Consider the following 27,294-nt stretch of genomic DNA (forward strand, 5'->3'; position numbering starts at 1 on the left):
AGATGTCCACCTAGATGTTGTAGACCAGCGTTTCTCAACTGGTGGGTCGCGACCCAAAAGTGGGTCGCGGACTCATTTTGAATGGGTCGCGGAGTGTAGGAGAAAAAATAAAATAGCTAAAAATAGTACCAGTGATTAGGCCATCTGATTAGAGATGAGATTTTAGGTTATTTTTAGTGAGCCGGATAATTTGGATCAGCTCACCAACAAGAGCCGGCTCTTTCGGCTCCCAAACGGCTCTTCAAATGACCACTTATACCTTTTATAATTCAGCCAAATGTAGCCCGTTTTGACTTATGATTCCTATGTGTCGGCCTATATATCACTTTAATTACTAAGTTCAGCACTACCTATCTCTGCGAAAGTGGCTTCTCAACTTTGGTCCAGCTCAAGTCCAAGCAGAGGAACAGGTTGGACGCTGAACATGATCTGAGAGTAGCTCTGTCAACCATCACCCCAGACTTTGAAACAAAGCACAGGAGACAGGAAAAAAGCACATCCCCAACTATCTGAAAAGCTTCACTGAACACTTGTTGAGTAAAAACAATCCGTTTACTAAGCCAACTTGAAGATTATATTTGTGTGATCAGTTATGATGTTCATCTTTTTCATATTCACCTAAATCAGCAGCACGCAGTATTGATTGATCAGTTTCTCATTGCTAGAGAGCTCTGTATGCAGGGATGAAAAAGGTTTTGTTTTTTAAGTAAAAAAACATGATTACAATTGTGTATGTGTGATTGTTTTAGAGAAATAAATTTGCTAGGTTTTAATAAAAATGGGTCGCGACATAATGACCATGAAAAATGTGGGTCCCAAGGCCAGATCAGTTGAGAACCACTGTTGTAGACCAATGTCTGGTGAACTGAGTGTGTAAAGGTATCAGGCAGCTTACCTAGCCTCGCTTTGATTCAAATCAACATCAACAGTCATTTCTTAATTTTTGAGAAGTTTGTGAGCATCCAAAAGCATCCAAATACTAATATTTTTTTGCCATCAACACAAACTAATTCCAAATCCAAACCCCCATAGTAATTTCATGTAACACATCTTCCATCTTCTGGGAAAAAAGGGGTTGTCAAAGAAATGGCAATACTGGGTCACTTGTGTTCAACTGGAGTTAATAGTTCACCAACCACAAGTCAACTAGCATAACCTCCAAGGATATTAAAGATATTTGAGGTGGGAATGGACACACACCCACACACTTGAAACAGTGACAGACTCCATAAAGGAACCCATTGTTCACTATCAGATTAGATACCACTGGGGACAGGACCTTTGTGTTCGTGTGTGCATGCATGTGTGTGTGTTCTGCTTGGGGCTGTCAATTTGTGGACCCACAGCAGCAAGACAGAGTTGACCAGACTGACCCAATCCATCTCTATCGGACACCCACAAGAAGCACACACACACACACACACACACAGTAGAGAAAAGAAAGCGAGAAAAAAAGCGAGAGGTTTCTGAGAGAAGTTGACAGGAAGCTGGTGGTAACCAAACTCCTTTCTAATAGACAGTTGCTCATGCTGAACAAACTAGGAGGGCAGCAGCAGCAGCCCTGTTCGTGTGTGTGGCGCGCGGCGGGATTTCTCCAGTATGGCACCAAATAAATCAGACATGCAGCCAAGCAGAAAACAAGTGGAAGACATTCAATTAAGTTGAACATGGGTACCAGAGAGGGAGAGGGGGTGGGGGGGAGACAGAAAAAGAGGGAGAGCGAGGGACTGAAAATGAAAGCTTAGTTTGTAAAAGCTGAAGAGCCAATACTTCCTTTATCTGAATGTCTTCCCATCTGTCGGGGATTTAAATGCCTCACCTGGGTGGCCATCTTGCCGTAGTCTACCCAGCGTAGCGTGGCGAAGTTGGTGGACTCGGCGCAGTTGAAGCCGTGGTTGAATCCGGCGTGGTAGCCGTAGGGGAAGGTGATCATGAACTCTCCCTCATTCTGGGTGATCTGGAGGAGGAGGGAGGGGAAACTGCCAGTTTAAACATGCTATACAATCATAACAGTCATTCTGGGTGTTCTGAGGAGGGGAGAGGGGTTATATATTTATGACATTTAGCTAAGCAACACAGACCACAGATTGGTCGATACGACGGATCAACACCTCCCAGAAGGCGTGGGTGGTCCTAGCGAAGAAGCGGAATATAAACTAGAAGATAAGCAACGGGCCGGCAGGAGTCTGTGATTCCGTGGGTGTTGAATCACACCAACGTAAAGGTTGCTACCGGAGCGTCCTTTTCATGCCATCGTTTACAACACTATTGACAGCCGCGCGACATAGCGTTAAAGTCAATTTCCGATTGGGTCGCGGGCTCGACTGCACCGCTCCACGTCGTCTAATGAAACACAGCGACACCCTTGCGTGTATCCGGACCCAATCCAAGAAACAAAAGTGGGAAAAATATCAACGACCACAATAAAAGACAGCGATCGTCGCAGTGCGCCGAGTGCCGAACCCCTGCTCCACTTTCCCTCCCAGCGATCCCAGATAAAACCAAGGAGGTGACAATCTCAGCTCCCCGCCGTCTCGTGGTGTAGGAGGCGTCTGCAGGCAGGTGCAGGAACATGTTCGCTGTGATAATGACACCCCAAGGGAGAGCACTGGGGGGGGGGAGGTGGGTGGGTTAACTGGGGTTGCACCGTTCCGAGTTTAAACCAAGAAAACTTTTTGTGCTCCTGTACTTATTTCCGCTTATTCTCCCTCGTTATCGCAGAACCCCAGGAGGCTCTGGGATTTTTTTAGTCTTCCTTTTACTTTTCGCCGGGAACACAAAACAGAAAATACCTCACCGGAACAAGATCTCCTGAAAATGTATGCCAAGGAGTCGCGTTTCTTGTTAATAAGAGGCTATTCTGATACAAGAAAACATGCGTTTAAAAAAATGTATACATTAATGGTAGGGTCTTCCGTTCATGCCCTCGGTAGACAGGGTTGGTTGGTAATGAAATCAGTACCCTGACTCATAGACCCGGCATGGTGGTTCTGTGTGCATGGTGGTTGCTACAGTCATTTACTACTAGTACTAAACCTTAAGGTACGGCCACACTGACCGCGAAACGCGCCTAACCTGCCGCTTGATCATTGTGTGTCACAAAAATGGTTCAATGCGCCTTACGCGCCCACGCAGCTAGATGAGCTTGCCCAAAACTTAATTTCCCCCGCTACTTTTCTTTTGCTCCACAAACACGGCTGAGATCACCACCATCGCTGCGCTGTATTTGTTGCGGGAGTTCGAGGAGAGTAGGAAACCCAAACGCCGTCGTGTTTGGGTGCATGACATCCTCCGTAGGCGCTCACAGCTGGGTGAGTTTCACCACCTCCTCCAGGAACTCCGCCTGGATGACGGCCGGTTCCAGAGGTATTTTCGGATGACTGGGGCCATGTTCGATGACCTGCTAGCCCGGGTTTGTGCCAGGATCTCCCGTCAGGACACCAACTACAACTACAACTCCATATCAGCTGCGGAGCTGCGGAGCGCCTGTCCTCCGTCTCTCTGCCAGTGACGTCGGGTCAAGCTCAACGCTGATTGGCTATCGCGGCTAAGCGTCACACATAGGAGCGTAAAAAAAGTTTGTAGGTGTGTTGGGCGCGTAGGTGTTTTGGGCGCATTGGGCCCGTTATTTAGGTGCGTAAAACGCGTCTAACGTGCCTAACGTGCTGCTTTAGCGCGTGTAACGCATCTACGCGCCTAAACCAATGGTTCCCTATGTAAAAATGCCGATTTTCTACGCCTCTAACGAGCGTAACGCGTTCAGTGTGGCCGGACCTTTAGGCATGACACAGAATACTGATGCCTTTTCTTTAACCAGATTTGGAATATAAGAAATGGGGTCTAGTAATACCTGAAATATTAATAGACAAGGTTCACTATAAAGTTACTTAAAATGTATTCTTTAGAGAAGGCAGTCTTGCAGCGGTATCTGAAAACCTGTAGTGCAGCATTAGTGGTAGTGGATTTGGTGCTGGATGTAGTGCTGGAGGTGGTGGTGGATGTAGTGCTGGAGGTGGTGGTGGATGTAGTGCTGGAGGTGGTGGTGGATGTAGTGCTGGAGGTGGTGGTGGATGTAGTGCTGGAGGTGGTGGTGGATGTAGTGCTGGAGGTGGTGCTGGAGGTAGTGGTGGATGTAGTGCTGGAGGTGGTGCTGGAGGTAGTGGTGGATGTAGTGCTGGAGGTGGTGCTGGAGGTAGTGGTGGATGTAGTGCTGGAGGTGGTGCTGGAGGTAGTGGTGGAGGTGGTGCTGGAGGTGGTGCTGGAGGTAGTGGTGGATGTAGTGCTGGAGGTGGTGCTGGAGGTAGTGGTGGATGTAGTGCTGGAGGTGGTGCTGGAGGTAGTGGTGGATGTAGTGCTGGAGGTAGTGGTGGATGTAGTGCTGGAGGTGGTGCTGGAGGTAGTGGTGGATGTAGTGCTGGAGGTGGTGCTGGAGGTGGTGCTGGAGGTAGTGGTGGATGTAGTGCTGGAGGTGGTGCTGGAGGTAGTGGTGGATGTAGTGCTGGAGGTGGTGCTGGAGGTGGTGCTGGAGGTAGTGGTGGATGTAGTGCTGGAGGTGGTGCTGGAGGTAGCGGTGGATGTAGTGCTGGAGGTGGTGCTGGAGGTAGTGGTGGAGGTGGTGCTGGAGGTATTGCTGGAGGTGGAGGTAGTGGATGTGGAGGTATTGCTGGAGGTGGTGCTGGAGGTGGTGTTGGTGCTGGAGGTCGTGGATGTGGAGGTGGTGCTGGAGGTGGTGGTGGATGTAGTGGTGGAGGTAGTGGTGGATGTAGTGCTGGAGGTGGTGCTGGAGGTGGTGCTGGAGGTGGTGGATGTGGTCGAGGTGGCGGCGGCGAGGAGGGACTCACCCTGTCGAAGGGGATGCTGTACTTCTTGAGGATGGACGGGGAGATGAGGGTCATCTTGTGTCTCAGGAAGACGTCGCAGCCCTGAGAGCTGCCCGGGAAGAAGCCTTCAGGGAGAGACAAACGGGCGAACGTTACACCAAGCACCTCCACCGAGTCCTACGGGCTAGCAAAGAGGAATAGGAAGGAACGTGGGGAGCAGGCGGGAACATGGGACCGGGTCGGTTTGTTTTGACCAGCAGCTGAAAGGTTATTGGTTAAAATTTTGTTTGTTTCCCAATCTGGGAGACACATCTGAAAATAATTCACTTTGATAGCAGCCGCTTTGGATGCCGTTGGAAACCAGAAAACGTCTCAATAAATAACGTAATGAGAATCACAATGCGTGTAAAATGAAGATGACCAACAACATTGACATTTAAGAGGCGGGTAATTAAATGAGGAAATGGAGGCAGACGCCACTGTTGCAATTTTTCTGTTATGTTTTGACACACACACACACACACACACACACACACACACACACTTAAAAGCTTCCTCGGTGTGTGCCATATGTTTCTGGTCGGCCGGTGCCAACACACACCAGGGGGGCTTCACTTTAGACAACCCATAATTATGATTATCATTTCCATTTACCCACAACCCTTCCTGCTCAAGCCGTGCTGAACGCTAGGGTCGCCAATGGTCAATGGAAACCGTCACTCTACAGTATCCTAAGAGACCATTGACGTCATTGGCCCGGAGAATAGCGTTCTCCCTCGGTTCAAATGGCTGGGGCTACGTCACCGGCCCAACCTCTACAGTTCTTTTGTTGGTGGTGCAGAGGAGGACACAGGTATGAAGCACTTACTTAGCCAGGAAGTGACGGTTGCCATTTATTTATTTATCCTTTATTTAACCAGGCGAAGTCCCATTGAGATATTAAAATCTCTTTTACAAGGGAGCCCTGGACCTCACCTCGAGAAGAGGTCCAGAAGACACACACAGAGTGATGTGCTTGTTTCAAAGTCAACGGGATGTTCAGGGCTGTTCCGTGTAGACATCACGAGGCGATCCAAACTCTTTTCTCCATTATCACAAAATGAGAGCATCACTGTTGTGGGGTTTCTGTTTTCCTTCTCCTGTCCTTTATTATAGGACTACAAATATGGCTGCTCTGGAGTCCAGCTGGTTCCATTGGTGGAGGCTTACCAACAACAGCCAAGCCGCCTGCTAAAAGGCCTTTTTGGTTTCACCTGGGGCCCATCAAGCAAGCACATGATTAATAATGGAACTTAACGATGAACTAACTATGGTAAATAATGAAGGTTTTTTGTAAAAAATATATGTATCCATCTTCCTTTCTCTTCTCGCCTCCACAGTTGGGGGGGGGGGGGGGGGGTTGGGTTGGCTAGGGGCTCCATCAGAGCGCTCTCCCAGTTAAACTCAGACACAAATGACATTATAATAGCGGTCTATTTTATCATTCTACTTACACACCATTGTTCCAGTGTCTGCTCCCAGCTACAAAAGGACACACACACATCCACACGCGCCCTGCCACTCTGGCTGCCTGCCTGCTTGCTGGGGCTGATAAAAGGTGAATTATGTGCAGACATCGCTGGGTTATTAATCCCCATTAAAATGCAGCTGGCTCAGCTGCCTCTCTGTGGGCTAATATTAAGTTAGAGCCTTCAGTCTGCCCTTTGGGTTGGAAAAAAATATAAAAACCCCAGACACCATCTCACCTACACCTGTGCTGCGCCTAAACCTCTCATCCAACCCGTCCCAACCCTTGCTTATTTTCTATTAAATCACAAGGGTGCAGGATAATGTTAGGAAGCTTGATCCCCAGCCTTAAAGGTTCTGGGTTCGAACCCGGACCCTTTAGGCTGGGGGGTGCTGAGCCGTCCTTCAGTGCTGATCACACTGGGCGGTCAGGCGGTGGTGACGCAGACGTTGGTAACGCAGACGTTTGAACGGGTGAGAGGGTGCTTGCAAAACAGATGAGTGGTGGGCTGGGGGACTGCTGTAGCTGCCGTCTGGAGTGGGGATGGACGAGGCTTTGCTGTGACTGAATAGCAAAAAAAGGAAATAATCATACTTTTTTGGACAGGGGAGTAAAGAAACTGGCATGTAGCATAGTACCACAGGTGGTGATCGAACATAGCTTGTTACAAGGCGCACTGCCTACGTGGTCGGTGAGCTATCAGGCCGTCTGCGTGTTTACTTGAATGCTTTAGTCATCCCCTGTTTGGGTAGACACGGTCGTGGTTGAAGGAGGGGACTGCATTTGACCTAAAATGGCAGTTTAACATTTTGAGCAGACGAGAGATTCCATGTTTGGACATTTTCAATCCGTTAGGTTGTGTTTAAACACCAAACCACTTAGGGAACATGACTGGCTACAAATGCTGGTTGATTTGAAATTCTCAAACTATTGGCTTGTTTACTTGAAAATAACTAAATTGATAAATTCTACCAATTAACATTGCAATTCTGTCCAGTCTCAGGGTTTATAGTTTTGACAAGATTAATGATTCCCATTCCCTTTTGACCTTTATTTACCGTTACTGTTGAACACCCGACTTAATGCCTTATTTGTGCGATTGCTATGCAAAGCACTATTGCTTTCAGATTCCTTATTGAGAAAATATCACAATTATTATCTTGCCACGCATCTTTTCCTTCAAGTTGGGGGATCATCAATGTCTGCCTCCATCTGGTGTCTGCTTACATCCAGATTTTGACATTCAGTAGAAATCTGCTGCAAATGTCTGCATATGCATGTATAGAGAAGAAGCAAGAAGGTACGAGGACAGTGGACCCAGCCTGCAGTTATGCTAACACACAACCATGCTAACATGGTAGCATGCTAGCCTGCTAACGGTCCCAGAGTTTCAAAGTACATTCATTACTCTCCTTTTTCCCTCCAACACTGACCTTAGTTTATATATATATATATTTCAATTATTAAAAAGTCAACACACACACACACACCGGCGTATCAAAGCAACAAGATTGTGTATGTGCGTTCCTCTGATCCTCTGAGGAGTGTCCATTTCGCTGTGTAAACTGGATTATAAACCACACAGAGGTTACACGCTGGACAATGATCACAGACACACGGCACAACAAGGACAAACCAGGGGGTTTTATTTAAAACCCCCATCGAGGCGGAGGGGTAGGTCATAGCGGAGTGCGTGCTGCAGGTAGACTCACCTTGTGCCAGCCTCTCCAATCTCTTGCCATGCTCAGGTGGGATTGCATACCTGTGGACAGGTAGGGAAAAGAGAATAGTATAAATATGTATTTCAAATTAACCCATAGGCCATCTAGTAATTTATCATCACCAATTTAGTCATTAACAAGACAATTTCATCCAAAGCCTCTTCTATACATCTTCCTCTTCCAACAAATTGGGTGACAACTAGAAAAGTCGACTGTCAATGCGAGAGAAAATACATTTGGGATGTTGTGTTTTAATAACTTGGCATGAAATCTGACATGAAAACTCCTCCATAGCTATAAAATGCTGATGCATCCGAAGGCATTTGTACTTCTACCGCCTGCCAAATAGACAAGGTGAAACAAAAACACAAACGAACATCCTTCTTCTTCCGACCATCTAAAAGTCAATATGTTGTTCCCATGTCCGTTTTAAGGGACACAACACGTTCAACCACAAATAACCCGATTGCTAGATTGGTTTACACACTGCCCAATATGGAAACCCTAGGATTTAAGTGTTTAGCCAATAAAATAAAGACTTGGGAGATTTGTCACCAACCATCACACCGATGGAGTCCATCTGCTTTTTATAACACAGCCCTAGATGCCTGAAAATCTGCTAGCGTTTGTATCGATGAAGCCAGCGAAGAAGATCAATGGAATGAGACAAAACATATAGTCAGAGACATTAAACAATGGGCTAGGGAGAAAAACAATGACAAAGATTTACACCGACAGTGAGAGAAAGACAGAGAGAGATAGGGAGGTAAAAGGTTTAGGTTTGGGAAACATAACCCTCCCCCTAAGCTACGGTACCACAGCACCCCCTACAGGCCAACTCTAAAACAACACAGGATTTGCCTGAAATGTACCGTGGCAGCTTTGTGCAGCAGGACCCATTCATCACAGTGGCGATAAGGTCAACCCTGTTCTGCAGTTTTCTGTCTCACTGTTGGCAAGCTGCCATAGTGAGCAGACTAGAGAACTGTGGTTAAGAGTTTACGGATGTGAAATTGTTCATCTGACACCATTGCAGTGGTAACTGTCATTTAAGCTTTTAAGAGGGAAGAAGAGCTGGGGATTTCTGTGTGTTTAAATTTTTTTAACAATACAGATAATCATTTGACTGACGAACCACTTCTGGACATAATGCAAGAAGCTTCTCTGCACCTCGTGGTGCGTTGATTCCAGACAGATGGAAAAGGGCCGATGGTGTGTGTATGTGGTCTGAGTCACATTATTTCCCTGCCTACTCTACCTCAGGGGGCAGTAAAGCTAGACTGTGCTTAAGGTTCAGAGACAACTAAAACCAGGGGCCTGAAGAGCAGCAACTCCTTACATCTGAACCAGTTTAAAAAAGGGACTGGTCATATTTCGTTGGTACTACAGAGTACCTCTTCAAGTTGCATCAATTGCCGCCAAATGTCGGTACCTGAATGGCTCCGAGCACATCTTGTGGCTGAGAGAGTGGGCCAGACAGAGGATAGAGCACAAGAAAGAGAGAGCGCGTGTGCTTTGTTGCTGCTGGTTCAATGGGTGCGGTAAAACAGAGAATGGGGAAGTCATCCTGTGGTTGTTTTCACTAGAACTGAAAGCAGTCAACGCTCACTGCAATAGTTTCATTCAAAGCTAGCCAGTAAAACATATCCTTCTGGAGACAACACCCGGTCAGACTCAAAGTACATGTAAAAGTCGTACCGGGTTTCATAATCTTACGTTTCATAAACACGTAAGAGGGATTAACCCTCAGTACTTGATGAAACTGAGGCATACACGCCTCATCAACGTCGTCAGGTAACAAATAAGCTATAGAGAGAAGTTGTTGTCGGAGATGACTGATCTTTTTTGACAGTAGCTTAGCACTCAAAACCTTACTATGAAGTCGACCCCGAGCTCTAGGGAAGGAAGTCACATGTACTTCTTCAGGGACACAAGACAGCGTTCTCACGCTACGCTGTGGACTGACAGGGTATTGGAAGTAGGTTGGAGAGGGGAGAAGGTTGTAGGGAGGGGCATTATTTTGTGTGGTGTCGTTTAAAATCTTCTACATAAATAAGGTAGAAATTGACAAGTCTTGACTTTTATTACAGAAAGGAAAGTACCGAAAAGGGTCCCATTGGTTCCCGGTACCGAATTCAAGGTACCGGAACCAGTTGAAATGTGAACGGTACCCATCCACAGAGAACAGCAAAGGCAGCCTGTAGCGTGACTAGTGGAATGATAACAGCATGTGCATGTGTGTCGGACAGCCTGTCTGTGGGTTCGTGTTAGACCACAGTAGCAGGATGGAATGGATGGGACTGTTCAACCATATGAGTAAGGGTTTAACACTTTAGATGAGTCACGGTTCGGCTTTGCTATCCTCAAAATGGCCAGAGTAACATCTGGCCTTAAAATCGTCCTATATCTGTATATCTATATTTATATGTATAGATATGTTCATAACCTGTTTGGCCTGCTAACCTGTTGAAGCTCAACCAGTTTGACAAGCTCCCGCTAGTAAAAAGTTATGTACTAGAGGACCGTCACAGATTTATCAGCAACTTTAAACGTATTTTGTCCACGTGTGGAAACCTTAAGGCTGCCAGACTTGGATACGCAGATCATCTCTAAATTAGCGATTGCCTTACCCAGACTTTATCCAGAAGTAATTTAAATTTAAATTCATCATTGTGCGTGGGTAAGCATTGGCTTTGCGTCAACGTCTTTATTCATTGACTTGGGGAGTTATGGTAGCCTAGCTTCTGTTCATGTGAGGGGAAAAACACTTTTAATTACTTTCAAAAGATTTCAAATGCAAACCACAATCTTTTTGTATAGTTAGTGGCACAAGTTTTGAATAAGCAACTATTCTGAACGTATGGGAAATCTTTGAAAAGTAATTAAGAGTTAATTCCCCTCACATGAACAAAAGCTAGGCTACTGTTACTCTGCAAGTGAATGGAAGTGGCTAACGGAGATAAATTGCTAACCCAGTGAACTCCCGTTCCATATGCAAAATGATGGATTTGGGATTAAATTACCCCAAATTGGGGGATTTCTCTGCATATCCCTTTAATGCTGTAGGAGCTAAGAATGGCTCTCTATTCTCTCCCATTATGGTCTCTACTAACTGGCGATCAATTAGTGCAACAACGGCTGAGCTTGTCAAAAGTAACCATTGTTTCTGGCAGTGCTTATGGTAGAGTATAGAAAAGTGATAATATAAGTATCATTGTTTACAATAATGATATGGCTGTGAAACATATATCAATCCATCCTGAACAGTTCATACACCCGCTGAGGGCATTCTTCCATTCATTCATCCATCCATCTATTCAGTGATCGATTGATCGTATTACCACCTATGACCGTGACACATGATCACCAAGTTACAGATATGCAAAAACAGTTTAGCTGAATGTGACAAAAAAAGGAAAAACTGGAACACTACTGCTGCTTGATAACCAATAAGCAATCAGCCCACAAATAAGGTCATTACCAAAACACACCAGCCTCTTACCAGAAATAAACCCACATAGTAATCAATCAGATAACCAGATTGGAATTAATTAAAGGTTCATATCGTTAAATAGCATCTAGGGTCACTGCAGGTACCTCACTTGATGCTATGCCATTACTTTAGTTATTAAATTGAGTTTGTGGGAAGAAAATATAAATAATTTTATAGTGAATGGGTATGTGACGTTCCATGTGTATGTAGTGGCCCCTGGTGGACAACCGGAATACTGCACATAGATTACACCTTTAACCAGTTGATCTTAAAGGAGTTCCTGAACAGACACCCTTGTCAGAAATACTAAACAACCCATAATGTTGTTTATGTTTTAAAATAAAACCAACTTTATAAAGAACACCAAATTCAACCAATGAATAAACATTAAAACTAACCACAAACCAAGCTAATCCGAAACCAAATCTAAAAATAACCACTTTTAGAAAGTTTGGTCCTCAGAGCTTGAAACTTAAGCCTCCAAGGGATGTCTGGAGTCCTAACAGCACACGCAGTGTGTGTGTGTGTGTGTGTGTGTGTGTGTGTGTGTGTGTGTGTGTGTGTGTGTGTGTGTGTGTGTGTGTGTTAATCTCACAAACGGCTGCACAGAGTAAGATGAGCTGAGGTCTGCGGGGGGAGAGACCCCCGTCTATCAAGCACGAGAGGCGGATATAAAACAGGACACTGTGCCCTTTTCTTTAGAGAATCATGAAGACGGGGACATACCCACAGACACACACATACACATGCCAACCCTGAGAAATGAAACTCTCTGCATACATTTAGTTCCTGTTTGCCAACTGTGTGTATAACCACAAACCAACTTGCAGAGATAAGAGTAGTGGTAACCAAAGAGAGCTGTGAGAAACAACCTCCAAAGAGAAGGCCTGGAACCCTTTGTATTTTAACTGGTGACGCCAGGCATTACACTTGGGTTAGGGGTTGGATTCCTTGCAGGACCACCCCGGTTAAGGATGCACTGTGTGGTTTTGTGACTTGCATTGGACAAAAGTGTCTGCAAAATAACTAAATGTCGACACTAAATTCGAATCATCTTATGCTGCAATCGCAGAAAACTATATTAATTTGTTTTTTCCTGCAAAGATGCAATCCCTACGTTTTACCAAAGAAATCCCGATCTAAAAAAATGGTTTTCTGATGCTTTTCTGATAGCCATCACTCCAGGTGCTTTTTCGGAAACCAGGCTTTGCAGCACTGGGGATTTGTGTAAGACACAATTTACATGCTATGCTGATGGCTCTCGGCCCCTAGTGAAATGTAGTAAAAGCACCATAGGTTGCTTGGAGTACTCACCAGGACTTGGACTGCCCGAAGTGCAGGTAGTTGATGCTGTAGAGGTCCATGTCCTCCGTGTGCCAGGCGAAGGTGGTCTTCCACATGCCAAAGTACATGTAGGGGGTGTTCACCCCCTCGATCACGATGCCACACTCCTGCTCCACCATGTCCAGCAGGGTGTTGAGATGCCCGATGTTCCACTCCTCCACACCCTAGGGGACCAACCAACACAGTTAACAATACCCCTACGCATTATTCCAAGGTGCCTTTTGTGACAGCCAAGGTCGCCTTACAATCCATAAAACAATCTAGAAAACAGTCTTGAAACAGAAAGAGCTGGCACAGCCAACAGCATGATCAAAACAAAACATAAGTTGGGGGAGACACTGTTGGGAGGGGGGGTAAGAACAGCAGCCCAATGGGGACACGAGGGGACACGCCCGGTGGGGTGGACATTATAGAGAGCAGGCCAGTTGGACCAGATGGTCAGCCTAACGGCTCGGACCCAACGACAGAGCATGGCACCCGTTCACTTTGTATTGCCTGTGTGCTTGCACGGGGCAAGGGATTGTGGGAAGGCTCACGTGCGGGCGGGTGATAGGGGCGGGGGCATGGAGGGGGGGGGGGACAAAAGTTTAACTTCAGTTCACTGGATGCAAACGAGCAGGTCTTGCAGTGCACCGTCGGCAACGCGATTGGACAATCCATATTCAGTGGGTGCCGGCGGGTCCTATGGACTCGTGATGGAGTTTAATTCCCTGGTTTTAAGCACTTTCATCGACAAAATGGTGAGTCCCCACCAGCAGCCACTAGAGAGATTGCGGGGCGTCGATGCGCGTTGCCACGCTTTAGGCCCCTCGCTTGGTGGGGCCGCGCCGGAAGAACAGCCTAGTGTGGTATTTAGGCTGTTTGACTCCCAGAAGTCCCCATGTGGGTTCACCCAAGGGTAGGCTTCCGTGAGCAAGATGTCATCCCAATGTCAATGTGTGATTCAAATGTTTTTCTGAAATATATTTCACTGAATATTTTTCTCTATTATTGATTGGTCAAGTTGATTGATAAAGTAGATTTTTCTCCATTATACAGAGATATTCAGAAGTTATCGGAAGGCGAAAAACTCAAACGAGCGGTTCTTACCGGATCATAGATGGAACCGCTGACGTCTGCGCCGTATATGGGCGACACAAAGGTCAAGTTCTTCCAGTACTTCCTCTCCAGGTCATCAAAGTCCTTGTGGCGTGGTGTGCAGTACCTAAACACATACACAGACCCTTTGTCATGCAATGGATCTTTATATGGGGAGTTGTTTTGAAGTTGGAAGGGTTACATGTGGCCAATAGAGGGAGACAAAGGAACAAGTTCTAAAATTCTTGTCGCTTTGAAAATCTGCCCCATATGACATCACTAGTGGGCGTGCCTACCTAGATCTGTGCTGGATAGATCAATCTACCAGCCTACCCAGTGGACTGAAGTAAACGTTGCTCATCTATCCAGCAGAGATCTAGGTGGACACGCCCACTAGTGATGTCATATGGGGCAGATTTTTACGAAACGGCTTGTAAGGCTAATCACTGACACCTAGCGGTGTAATACGTCCCCTTTAGGGTCCCAGAATACAATCAATATCCTTTTTTAGTGACTTCAGAACGCTTATGGATATTGTTAAAACATCAAAGCTGTTAATGAACAAGTTAATTAATGAGTTTGGAGGAACGGTTTCAGCCTTCTCCAACCCTTCAATACAGTTTGCAATAGGTGTGGCAGTAAATAAACTTATAGCAACTGTGCACGTGTAATATTCTCGGCACCAATTTTGCTAAATGACCCTATTTAAATCCAGTGTTGGGACTAACGCGTTATTAAGTAACGCGTTACAGTAACTACGTTACTTTTGCGGTAACGAGCACTGTAACTAATTACTTTGTCAAAATCAGTAACGCGTTTATCGTTACTGCGATTTAAACAGGCTCGTTACTCGTTACTTCACGTGCATAACCCAGGACTACAGTTTCCGTGGTGGACGTGAAGCGGACGTGAGTCATGTGACGCAGCGACGCGCAAGTAAATGAATTAAAACAATGGCGGCAGTCGACGACAGTCAAGGCGTTGTATTTCTCATGGAAATATGCACATTATTTTTCCTTTCTGACGGTAAAAGACATAAGGAATATTTTGGTGACCTGTGATCTATGTGGAGGTTCGAAAACTCTAGCCACATCAAAAACTAGCAATTCTAATCTGATGAAGCACCTTCAGAAACAACACGCATCTACCAAGCTAGTTGAAAAAGACCCTGAAGGTAACACAGGTGATGCTGTTGCTAACGTCAGCTCCGCCGACGCTAAAGGAGAAGCCACTCCAGCCAAATAATGAAAGCTTGATTTTACAAAGCCTGTTGCAAAGTCAATAACCCAGACACAGCTAAACAAATAATGGAGATGTATGGACAAAGACTGATATAGACAAAGACATACTAACATAGACTACTAAAGCATTTTATCCACCATAATTGATTTCATCAGTTGTTTTATTTATCTAAATGGCCAGAGTGGAGGAAATATTATTTTTGTTAAACATTAACTATGTTTGTGAGGCTGAAAGTACTTTTAATTTATTTAGTTTCTCTTTGTGAGGCTGAAAATACTTTTGAGTTTGCCCATCATTATTGATGATGAGGTCTCCAGTTGGTGGAGTTTAGCTGTTTTGAGTTAAGGTTATAAAGAACGGATAAACCTCACTGTGTTTACATTGTAAACATCTATTGTATCAGTTTTGCACTATTATTGAGTCCTACAGTTGCTAAATGGTCGGAGGCACAGTTTAATTTTTGCACTGCCAAAACTATACTTTGTACCTGTTTCAATAGCTACAATAAATATGCCTATCAAAAGTTTCAAAACATACTGTATGTTGTGTTTTGTTGATCCACTGCTTCATCGTAGTGATACTGGGTACAATGATCAAATAATTCAGAAGATAATTCAGAAAAAAAAAAAGTTACTTTCCCTAGTAACTAGCACCCTTGAAAGTAACGAGTAACTTAAAGTAACTGAGTTACTTTTGAAAGAAGTAACTAGTAACTGTAACTAAGTTACTAATTAAAAGTAACTTGCCCAACACTGTTTAAATCGCTATAACAGGAGATTTCCATTCAAGCGACTCAAGAGGACAATTCTGCTGCCCCCTGCTGGTAAAGCGGTGACACTACACCCGAGAGCCACCCCACCCCCCGCTCACTTGTTGCTGTTGGCCAGCTTGCGGTACTCGCCGACCGTCATGGACTTCTTCTGGATGTTGTACTGGGTGAAGAGGCCCGACTGGCCCGTCACCACCTGCATGATGGGGGCAGGGATCACCATGTCCTCGATGGTGTCGTAACACTTACGTGGCTTCCAGCCCTCAGGTGGGATCACCTGAGAGATAGAGAGGGGGAGGGAGGGGAGAGAGGACAGAGGAGAGATGATTAGCATTTTGGGTATTTGCATTAGATATGTGGCGTCAAAGCAAGACGGTAAAAGGTTTGTGTGGTGTAGTGGTTGTACCCAAGTTATTCTGTAGTAGTAGTAGTAGCAGCAGTGGCGGTGGGTCAATAGAGGGTGCTAGGGCGCCGCCCCTCCGTGAAATATTCACTTGAATATATATGCCAACTATTAATCAACTATTATCAATACGAAATAAATCAACAAAAATACATAACGTTTATCCTCGTTTAATTGTCCGATATACTTGTCACTGCCAGCAACCATTTAAATGCGTCTGAAAGCCCTCCTCCAAGTCAGGGGCGCCGGCCACGTTGAAGTCAATGTAAGCTCGCTAACTTTTTGCTGTCTATCAAGCAGAGACAGCTTTTCATTGGCGCAAGAAAATTCGCCCTCGGGTCGCACCAGTGTGCGCCCCAGGCCAATGGTATCGCTTTTCTTTTTTGTTATCACGACATGATTGGACAATTCAGCGAATCAATCAAATAGGCTACCTCCCTCAGCAGCATTCGCGCAACACAACTACATGTAGAGAAGAGATAGATCGCTAACTAGCAGAGAGTTGTAAGCACTTTCCACCCTTTTCAGTGGAGGAATTGGACTCCCCAAGCAATGTTATACTTAAAAGGAGCAAGTAACTTACATATTAATTTAGTCTTTCGGCCTGTGGCATATAAACAAAATGAAGCAACTGTCCCATATTTCTAACTGCATTTGAAGTAGACATTGAGACTCACAAAAATGGACGGTATAGGACAGTGATCATGACTTGTCTCAATATCAGAATAACAACAATGTGTCAAATAGAAATGGTGGTGGAATGGCCATAAAGTAGGTCTGTATATGCAGTGTAAGCTTGTCCAGGCCCTGCAAGTCAGGATGTAGGCTATGAATCTGAATGAATAGTAGGTAAATGGTAGTGGCCATCCCCAAAATGCACCAGAGTACAGGAAATCAAATCTATTAAATTCAATTTTTTTTTACGGGGGGGGGGGGGGGGGGGGGGGGGGGGGGGGAACCCAGACCCCCTGTCTTTTACTGTACCCCACCAACATTTTTGTTCACGAAAATGTTGGGGGGGGTGGGGGGGGGCACTCTACCTTGGCCAGGCCGGCGCGATGGGCTCCCTGGGTCTCCATGTACGCAACGTATTTCCTGAAGTCCTTGAACTCCTCCATGGTGGGTCGAAAGGTCATGATCTTACAGCTGGGGTTCTGGGCGCTGGCGGGCGGCTGTGGCGGAGGCGGTGGCAGCTCGGGAACGGAACCCGGTTCTCCGGCCGAATTTGAGGCGGTGGACTGGGTTGACGTCGAGACGGGAGCGGCACTGGGTGGGGACGCCAGGTCAGGGGGTGCATCTGTCGTGTTCTCTAGCCGGGCTGGGAGGAGTGCTGAATGGGGGGAGGGAAGAGGAGCTTGAGTGGGTTGGAGAACATCAGGACCCTGCTGAGACACCGTCGGCGCGTCACTGAGTGTCTCTGTCAGAGTTTCCATTGGGGGATCGAGGGGGGTAGCCCTTGGTCCCATTGGTAGATCTATGGGTGTTGCCATGGGATTCATTGGTGGATCAAGGGCTGCGGTAGTGGGTTCTATCGGTGGATCTCTGGGCAGAGGGTCGATTGATGGATTCATGGGTGTGGCCAGGGGACTCGTTGGTGCAAGTCTGGCCTTGGTAGTGGACACTGATAGTGGATCTATGGGCATGGCTACAGGCTTGGTTGATGGATCTAGGGGTTTGGTCCTGATGGACCCCATCGGCACATCCGTTGGCGGTTCCGCAGGCGTATCCATGGCAACATCTGGTGGCGAGTGTTTGGCCATAAAAGGAGTCCTGTATTGGCAGCCGTGAAACCTGAAGAAAGGGGAAATATTCTTTAGTATAAAAGTCTTATGTATAATAAAAACACATCAAAGCGAAAAAAGTTGTTTGATGGATGTATTCCAGCAGACATTGTCTGTTTTTGTGCTTCATTATCTACGGTTTGGAATGACTACTGAATGGAGTGGCAAACCAGCCTTGGTCCTCGTATCGTGCTCTATTGTGGCCAAATAGAGTCATCTTCATAGTGAGAATAACAAAGGTGGAGTTTAAAACCTAACCAACTTCCTTATTAAAAAGGTCTCTTTGTTGAAGGGCTTGTAATTTTCTTTGTAAATTCAAATCGACTAATAATTTACTCTATGAAATGACTATGAACTTGCTTGCTTTTTCAGACGAACTGCAAGCAAGCATGGAGGTTTCATTTAAATAATTTAAAACCAAGAGCCACCATATACTGCATCATAAATGGGACATGAAGCCACTCCAATTCTCATGGTTGCACTAAATAGGGGTTTGTTCCAATCGTCCTTGTATTGAGATTCCACCCGTCCTCGGCTCCTTCATTTCCAAATATTCTCTCAATAATCGTTCATGCTGATTGATAATTTTTGGAAATGTTTAATCCAAGCAAAAGAGGATTACTTTGGAAATACAAGTAGAACACCTCTAAAATGTTGAAAACAAAAAAAAAACTCTTAACTGACAAATATGGTATTTGACTGAAACATTCCCGGCACAACCACATGCAACATGCAACCAATCGCTAAAAGAATCGCCAGCTGGCAGTGAGCCAAATTCAGAATTCAACATAACCAGACACAAAAACCTATATACATCAATACATTTGTGTTTTCTTTGGAAAAACTGCAAGGGAGATTAATTAAACTGAATCGTTGACTGATTAGTTTAGTAACATGGCATTAAGGAGCAGGTAGGAGTTAGGCATCATGCTCGCTGATGCCTGAAGACATTGTGGATCTAACCCTTTACCTTTTTGCTGGGAGTCAAAGACATTAACCAATGCAATATGCAGAGTCTTGAAAGCATTACTTAAAAAGGTCAACACTAAGGTTGGGTATATGATGAGTTTGGTTGATGACACTTTTCCCAATTGGACCAAGACATTGCCGCAGACCATGCCAACTGAAGTAGTTGTAATGCAAAATGCCAAACTGACCTGAAAAACAGGTCGAACCTGAGTTAAACACCTGGTTACATATCAAAGCTGTGGAAGTCAAGCCTGCAGCCAGCGCCTGATAACTTAAACTCTCCGTGAATGATGCAACCCAAGAAAAAGACATCATCAGGTAGTTAATGAGCAAGTTGGATAAGTTGTTGTCCGAGATAACTTGACTATTCTTACTGTCTTGATTGACTTTAGCTTAGCATTTTGGGTATTTCTCGAAAACGTATTACCTGAATTGCATACTATATAATGGGCAATATTCCAGTATGGGAGGGCATATAACCTACTTGAAGTTTTAGTAAAAAAATAAAGCTAGCTGTTAAATTGTTGTGCAAGGGAAACAATAAATTGTAATGCTACAAGTAAGTGCAATGAACAAAGCATTAATCAATGTCATGTTTTAGAGTGAATATCACCTAGTGCATTATCAATTTCTGGACCCTTATCACAATAGGGTCATAGCACAATATCTGATTGGTGACTGGGTAAGGATTTGATGGCAAGAAAGGGAATTTGAGCAAAGATAATGTGATAAACAGGTAAATATATCTTGGGAACCCGCATAAACGACTTGGTTCACAGGGATTTCCCGTGATTCTACTTATGCAAACGATGCAAGTAAAAATGTGTCATCGAGTTGAAATATCTGAACTTTCCAGCGAATTTCGCAGGATGCTGAATCGCTCATGCGAGAAAGGTTTGCGGTTTGCGTGAGCAACCTCGCCAGAGTTACAAGAGAAGAATAGTTGCTTCGCTTTTGGTGTTTACCCACCTTTAAAGGGAGACGTGAAGGGGGGGCTGGGATCAAATTGGTTGGATACTTAAAAATACTGCTGTCTCTGGTTGGTTTCTCATGAGGCCCTTATGCTGCGTTCATACCAAAAGACACATTTGTCGCCCGTTCGCGTTGTCGCGGGACAGATCACAATCTGTTGCTGTGCAGATTATGATTTTGCCTGCCAACGGTGCTTCATGCCAATACATTCTCAACCACGGCCGAGATAACCACCATTGCATGTCTTTACCTGTTGTGGAAGAGGGAGAGACGTCGGAGAACCCGACGCAGTCTATTCATAATATTGTAATGACCACGGAAGAGGCAGTGAATGAAGTTTTGATTAGACAGCGATTTATTAGATACCTAATAAAACGTTGGAACACACAAGACCGGTAACCATAGCAACGCCGGTAAACAAACTCCACGAAGCCCAATCCCTACGAGAGCTACCCGTGCTATAGTATATAATTATATGATATACTATTATTTATAGAGCTACGGGAGTCGCACACGGCAACAATCACTTTCTCCTCCATGCTGCGGTTGACCCCGGACTGCACTGCAGGGAACGGTTGGCCAGTTGAACGCTGATTGGCTGTTACGTTACGCACGTCACTCAGTGGCCACGCTGTTGAACGCTGATTGGCTGTAATCACGCGAATGTCACGGCAAAGTGTAAATATTTGAAATCGAGCGAAAGTGTCGCGCTTCAAATCCACGTGAACGCGCTCGCCCGTGCCTGGCAAAAGTGTCGCGCTGCAAATCAAATCTTGTCGCGGGTTTTCTCTAGCGAAAAATTCGCCCGATTCACGTCTCTATCCTGACTTTGTATGGAATCGTGTCACCCCTTCCTGTTAAGAATCGTGTCGCCCCTTCGCGTCCCTAATCTTCCTATCGAGCAATAGGAAGATTAGGGAACAATTTATTTCGAGATTCCTTTTTTTAAATTCAGTCCTAATCATACCCTTCCAATGTGAATTGTACCCCAATTTACACAAGATGACTCACAGCTATGACACGTTTTTGCTTAGCTTTCCTTTAGCGTGACCAGAGTAGGTCGAGGATCATAAAATGTGCAATTTGGTGGATCTTTTTGATATAACGTGTCTAACAATACAGTGAGTTCATGAATTTCTTAGCATGGAGAAACCTAACCCTTGCAGTGTGAATAACATGCTGTACCAGTTGAGTTAGAAAGCACCAGTGCTGTGAAACCTTTGGGAGAACAAAAATAGAAGTGCATAATGTTGGAGCACCAATATAATCCCAGATATATAATCCCAGAAGAAATAACCCAGTGGAGAAATGTGGGGGACATCAGCTCTATTCGTTTTATTTAATGCATAGTCTGTTCTACTCACTATAAAAATGCCCTTAAAACTGAAGGAATATATGGAATGTATTCATATTTGTTCTACGTGTTTTATGGATCTACTGTCCAACATGAAGATGTAAACAAATCCAACGTGGCCGTCGCGTGCTCATTGCTGCCCTCATATGGTCGGAATTTCCAATTGAAATTGTTGGAACGTTGTGTAGATAAAAACTTGTCTACATGTATAACGGGTATAAGAAATACTTTAATTATTTTATTGAAATTCCTACTTAAATGTGTATATAGCCTGTATATTGAATTGTCCAGCAATAAGAGTAATTGCGCCATCTACTGTTACCTTTAAATCTATATACATGATCGCAAACCGGATGCTCTTCCAGTTTTCCAGCTCTCTGCTTGGGGTAAGTCACGATTTGATGTTGCTCTGCAAAAGTATTATAAATTACACTTAAGCTAACGTGAGACTTATGTCATGTAACAGCAAACATCGAGATGTTATCTTGGTGCATTTCCGTTTTGTATTGGTTGTTGCTCACGTTAGTAGTATTATTATTTTGCACTGAAGTTATTGTTATTGCCCCCTGTAGATGTCGATTCTGGTGAAAGTGCTAAATCATATATTGTGTGAGCGCATCTACCTCAATGCAGGTAATAATTGTTGAACTATGTGTGTTAAATGTGCCATGAAGTTGCGTTTCGTTCATTTTGTCCGCCATGTTCAATACGGCGCCATGTGGCCTGTTAAATTAAGTTGATAGTCAACACTAGGGGGTGCCGTTACGTAGTTTAATTATTTATTTAACATTGCATTTTGTATTTTTCTATTGTATTTTTTTTCTATTTTTACTTTTCTATTTCATAAATATATAATAAAAGGATGATGTTTGTTAAAGAAATAAGTTAAGAATATTTTGTATTGTTAGGTTAAAACCACTATACGATCACATGTTAAAAAGTATTCTGTTAAAGATCTTTATATTGTATTAAGTCACATCTTGAAATGCATTTCCTGTAGTCGTAAAATGTCAAGATGTGATGTACTTGGTCAGTTTTCCAGCTCTCTGCTTGGGATGCCGATTCCGGTGAAAGTGCTAAATCATATATTGTTTGTGCGCATCTACCTCATTGCAGCTCTCTGCTTGGGCTCTCTGCTTGGGCTCCCACATAAAGAGCCATCATCCAATCCAGCCTGCGTGTGGGTTCTTGGCGGGACGGGCACACAGCAGTTACATTGGTGCCGTGACCCGAGACTTACGACCTGATGGTATTTGCGCCTACAGAGGAAGTCGCACTCAGACGCCTGGAGATGGTGTTCGCTCGCCTCAAGGAGCACAACCTTAAGCTCGCACCCAAGAAGTGCTTCTTCCTCAGAAGGACTGTGAAGTTTCTTGGGCACGTCATCAGTGAAGATGGGGTTCGAACAGACCCTGAAAAAGTGAGAGCCATAAACGATCTACAGGTCACAGAACTCATGGAGTCCGATGGAAAAACGCCTTGCCCTAGTAAAATCAGATCGTTCCTAGGCATGGTGATGTACTATCAGAGTTTCATTGAGGCATGTTCTGCGAAGGCTAAGCCGCTGTTCAGGCTCACAGCTGAACCTTGTGCTCAGCGCAAGTGCAAGAGAGGTCGAAAACCTGTGAAGAAAGGAGGTACCGTGAAACTGACTCCTGCTGACTGGTCCGACGCATGCCAGAATGCGTTCGAGACACTAAAACACGACCTCATGGCAAGTGTCACTCTAGCCCACCCGGATTTCAATGCCCCGTTCATTCTGGCTGTTGACGCATCCTTTGATGGGATTGGAGCTGTCCTGTCGCAAATGCCGCCTGGTGGAAAAGTAGCCAGACCTGTCACCTTTGCGAGTAGAATGCTTTCTCGCTCTCAGCTGAACTACCCTGCACACCGCCTTGAATTTCTTGCCTTGAAATGGGCAGTGTGTGACAAATTCAGCCACTGGTTGACAGGCAGGCACTTCACCACATGGACTGACAATAACCCCTTGACATATATTCTGACCAAACCCAAACTTGACGCGTGTGAACAGCGGTGGGTGGCGAAGCTCGCTGTTTACCACTTTGACTTGAAGTACATTCCCGGCCCAAAGAACATTGTGGCCGACGCCTTGAGCCGTGAGCCGTTTGTCCAGTCGTGTGTGGGTCATCGCCTTGTCACCGAGCCTTATGCCTCACTGTTGGACCTGGTCAACGGTGTGACTGACAGAACCGTACAAGAGGTGTTCAGAGTGTCCAACAACTGTCAGGCTGTTGTGGACGACGGTGGTGAAGCATCGGACGAGCCAGTGCAAGGGGCAGTTACACCCGACACCAGAGGCTCAGTAGCATCAGAGGAAATCGCTGCCATCCTCAATGCACAGTCCACAGGCGGTGTGAGTCACATGATTGGGACAGATGCTGACTTCAGTTATCTGCAGAAGGAAGACCAGTCTGCTGCACTCCCTCAGAGCCAGCTCGTCGGTCAACAAGAGCAAGACGGCAAGATAAGCGGGGTCATGTACTTTGTACAGAGACGCAAGAGACCTACCAAACGTGAGAGAGCTGTTGAGTCACGTAGCGTGATTAAGCTGCTAAAGCATTGGAGTAGACTAACCATACAGAATGGCATTCTGTACAAGATAAGGAAAGATCCTCAGGTGAACAAGAAGATATTCCAGTTCATAGTACCTGACTCGTTGAAGCAGAAAGTCCTCCAAGGTCTCCATGACTCAGCAGGTCACCAAGGCCAGCATCGTACCTTGTCTCTGGTGAGGCAACGGTTCTTCTGGAGTGGCATGGAACGTGATGTCGTGAACTATGTTCAGTCCTGCCAGCGCTGCATAGTAGGGAAGACGCCTGAGCCACACAGTCGTGCGCCACTCAAGAACATTGTCACCTCTGAGCCTATGGAGTTGGTCTGCATAGACTTTTGGACTGCTGAGCAAGGGAACAAATCTGTGGATGTTCTAGTTGTGACTGATCATTTCTCCAAGATGGCACACGCCTTCCCGTGCAAGAATCAGACTGCCAAGCAGGTCGCTCGTCGTCTCTGGAATGACTTCTTTCTCATTTATGGCTTTCCTCGGCGTATCCATTCGGACCAGGGAGCCAATTTTGAGAGCAAGCTGATCAAGGAGCTTCTAGAGATGGCTGGGGTGCAGAAATCCCATACGACTCCGTATCACCCCATGGGAAATGGTGTCACAGAGCGGTTTAACAGGACCCTGGGAAACATGATCATGTCTCTTCCCCTTCAGTCCAAAGCAAAGTGGCCACATATGCTTCAACAACTTACCTTCTGCTACAACTGCACGGAGCATGAGACGACAGGGTTTGCACCCTTCTACCTAGTGTTTGGGAGAATCCCTCGTCTCCCTGTCGACGTCATGTTTCAGCATGCTCTCACCAGTGAGACTGTTGTCAGCCACTCAGACTTTGTGTCCCGCCTGAAGAAGGATCTGCGTGAAGCCGCTCAGATGGTGCAGAGGAACAGTCTCAAGGAACAGACTCACCACGCCAAGCTGTACAACCGCAAGGTCAAGGGCTCACCCCTCGTCGTTGGAGGCCGAGTGTTGATCGCCAACAGAGGTGTGCCAGGAAAACGCAAGGTTGCAGACAAGTAGGAGTCGACCCCATATGAAGTGATCTCAGTTAGACCTGAGATCCATGTCTGCAGAGTCAAGGATTGCCTGACAGGCAGAGAGAGAGTCGTTCACCGGAATCTACTACTCTCTGTCAGCTTCCTGCCTTGCGAGAGAGGAGTGGGCAGTGGGTCCGAACACTCAGAATGTGACACAGCTGCGCACACTGTGCCTGACGTGATGGAAGACAGTGATGTACGTACAGTCAGCTGGCTGATGCAGACAGGTGAAGAGGAAGTCCATTCAGAAGAGGAGGATGACTCGCTTGACCGGAGGTCTGATGTTGCCCAGTCTGACTCTCTCTCAGTCGCCGCTTCCAGTCAGGACAGTCAACTAATACCTGCAGAAGATGTTGACCATGCTGCTGTCGATGGTGCGGAAGGCCCACCACAGTGCTCTGAAGGTATAGTCCCTGACACAGCCGTGATCCCTCCCGAAGCTGTTCGCCCAAACGAGACCCCTTTGGACACTGACGCTGCTGACATTGCTCCTCCTGACAGTAACCCTCCAGACATTGACTCCCCGGACACTAACGCCCCTGAGACAGCCATTCCTGACACTGACTGTCCAGACAATGAAGTTCCAGGCCCTCTAGCTCAGGTGGTTTGCACACAGCCTGGCCGATATGGTCTCAGGGATCGTAGTTCCATTGAGCCTCCCCAACGCCTTGTTTATCGAATGAATGAGCAAGTAGTAGATGAGGATTCTGTGTCCACAGTATCAGTTAGTATGTTGTTTCGGTTCTTTAGAGATGCACTTTCGGTTTGAGTATCGGGATTTATTAAGTATTTGACCAGAGATGAGTCTGGGTAGTACTTGAAGCTACAGGAACAATGTTTTGGAATTCAGAGGTGTAGCAGGCATCTCTGTGTTTAGTTAGGAGTTTGATCGCCTCCTTTCTTCCCACACTCCTTTTTGGGAGAGTTTAGCTGACATGCACTCTAGTTTTGTTCCTTGTAAAGCACAGTTTTATAGTTTGTTTTTTTTTATATGTAGTATTGCACTCCCATATTTAGCGGAATTTCAGGGGGGTGTATGTAACGGGTATAAGAAATACTTTATTTTATTGAAATTCCTACTAAAATGTGTATATAGCCTGTATATTGAATTGTCCTGCAATGAGAGTAATTGCGCCATCTACTGTTACCTTTAAATCTATATACATGATCGCAAACCGGATGCTCTTCCAGTTTTCCAGCTCTCTGCTTGGGGTAAGCCACGATTTGATGTTGCTCTGCAAAAGTATTATAAATTACACTTAAGCTAACGTGAGACTTATGTCATGTAACAGCAAACATCGAGATGTTATCTTGGTGCATTTCCGTTTTGTATTGGTTGTTGCTCACGTTAGTAGTATTATTATTTTGCACTGAAGTTATTGTTATTCCCCCCTGTAGATGTCGATTCCGGTGAAAGTGCTAAATCATATATTGTGTGTGCGCATCTACCTCATTGCAGGTAATAATTGTTGAACTATGTGTGTTAAATGTGCCATGAAGTTGCGTTTCGTTCATTTTGTCCGCCATGTTCAATACGGCGCCATGTGGCCTGTTAAATTTGATAGTCACCACTAGGGGGTGCCGTTACGTAGTTTAATTATTTATTTAACATTGCGTCTTGCATTTTGTATTTTTCTATTGTATTTTTTTCTATTTTTACTTTTCTATTTCATAAATATATAATAAAAGGATGATGTTTGTTAAAGAAATAAGTTAAGAATATATTGTATTGTTAGGTTAAAACCATTATACGATCACATGTTAAAAATTATTCTGTTAAAGATCTTTATATGGTATTAAGTCACATCTTGTAGTCGCAAAATGTCAAGATGTGATGTACTTGGGCAGTTTTCCAGCTCTCTGCTTGGGATGTATTGTTATTGCCCCCTGTAGATGTCGATTCCGGTGAAAGTGCTAAATCATATATTGTGTGTGCGCATCTACCTCATTGCAGCTCTCTGCTTGGGCTACCACATAAAGAGCCATTATCCAATCCAGCCTGCGTGTGGGTTCTTGGCGGGACTGGCACACAGCAGTTACACATGCAGCTAGCAATTTGATTTGCAATGCGTTAACGTTGAAGGTTAACGTTAATTAGAATTCATTTTTCACTGTCGTGCTGAATGAATCATAGTGAGGGAAATATAGAGGGAAAAGAGTATATGAGTATAAAGTAAAAAGGCTTGCGTGATCATGGCTAGAAATAAGTCACCTCAGGTCA

General features: G+C 45.2%; 1 protein-coding gene across 1 annotated transcript in view; it reads right to left on the reverse strand.

Moving 5' to 3' along the window:
• kdm4b (lysine (K)-specific demethylase 4B) overlaps positions 1–27,294 on the reverse strand; it is a 48,439-nt gene that overhangs the window by 19,831 nt on the left and 1,314 nt on the right. The window contains 8 exon segments of the mRNA XM_079739954.1: positions 1,820–1,957; positions 4,842–4,945; positions 8,040–8,089; positions 12,856–13,049; positions 13,975–14,089; positions 16,075–16,250; positions 17,417–17,712; positions 17,715–18,167. Coding sequence (XP_079596080.1) covers positions 1,820–1,957; positions 4,842–4,945; positions 8,040–8,089; positions 12,856–13,049; positions 13,975–14,089; positions 16,075–16,250; positions 17,417–17,712; positions 17,715–17,751 — 1,110 coding nt within the window. The 5' untranslated portion in view covers positions 17,752–18,167.

This window comes from Pollachius pollachius (assembly GCF_949987615.1).
Source record: "Pollachius pollachius genome assembly, chromosome: 7".
NCBI classification, from domain to species: domain Eukaryota; kingdom Metazoa; phylum Chordata; class Actinopteri; order Gadiformes; family Gadidae; genus Pollachius; species Pollachius pollachius.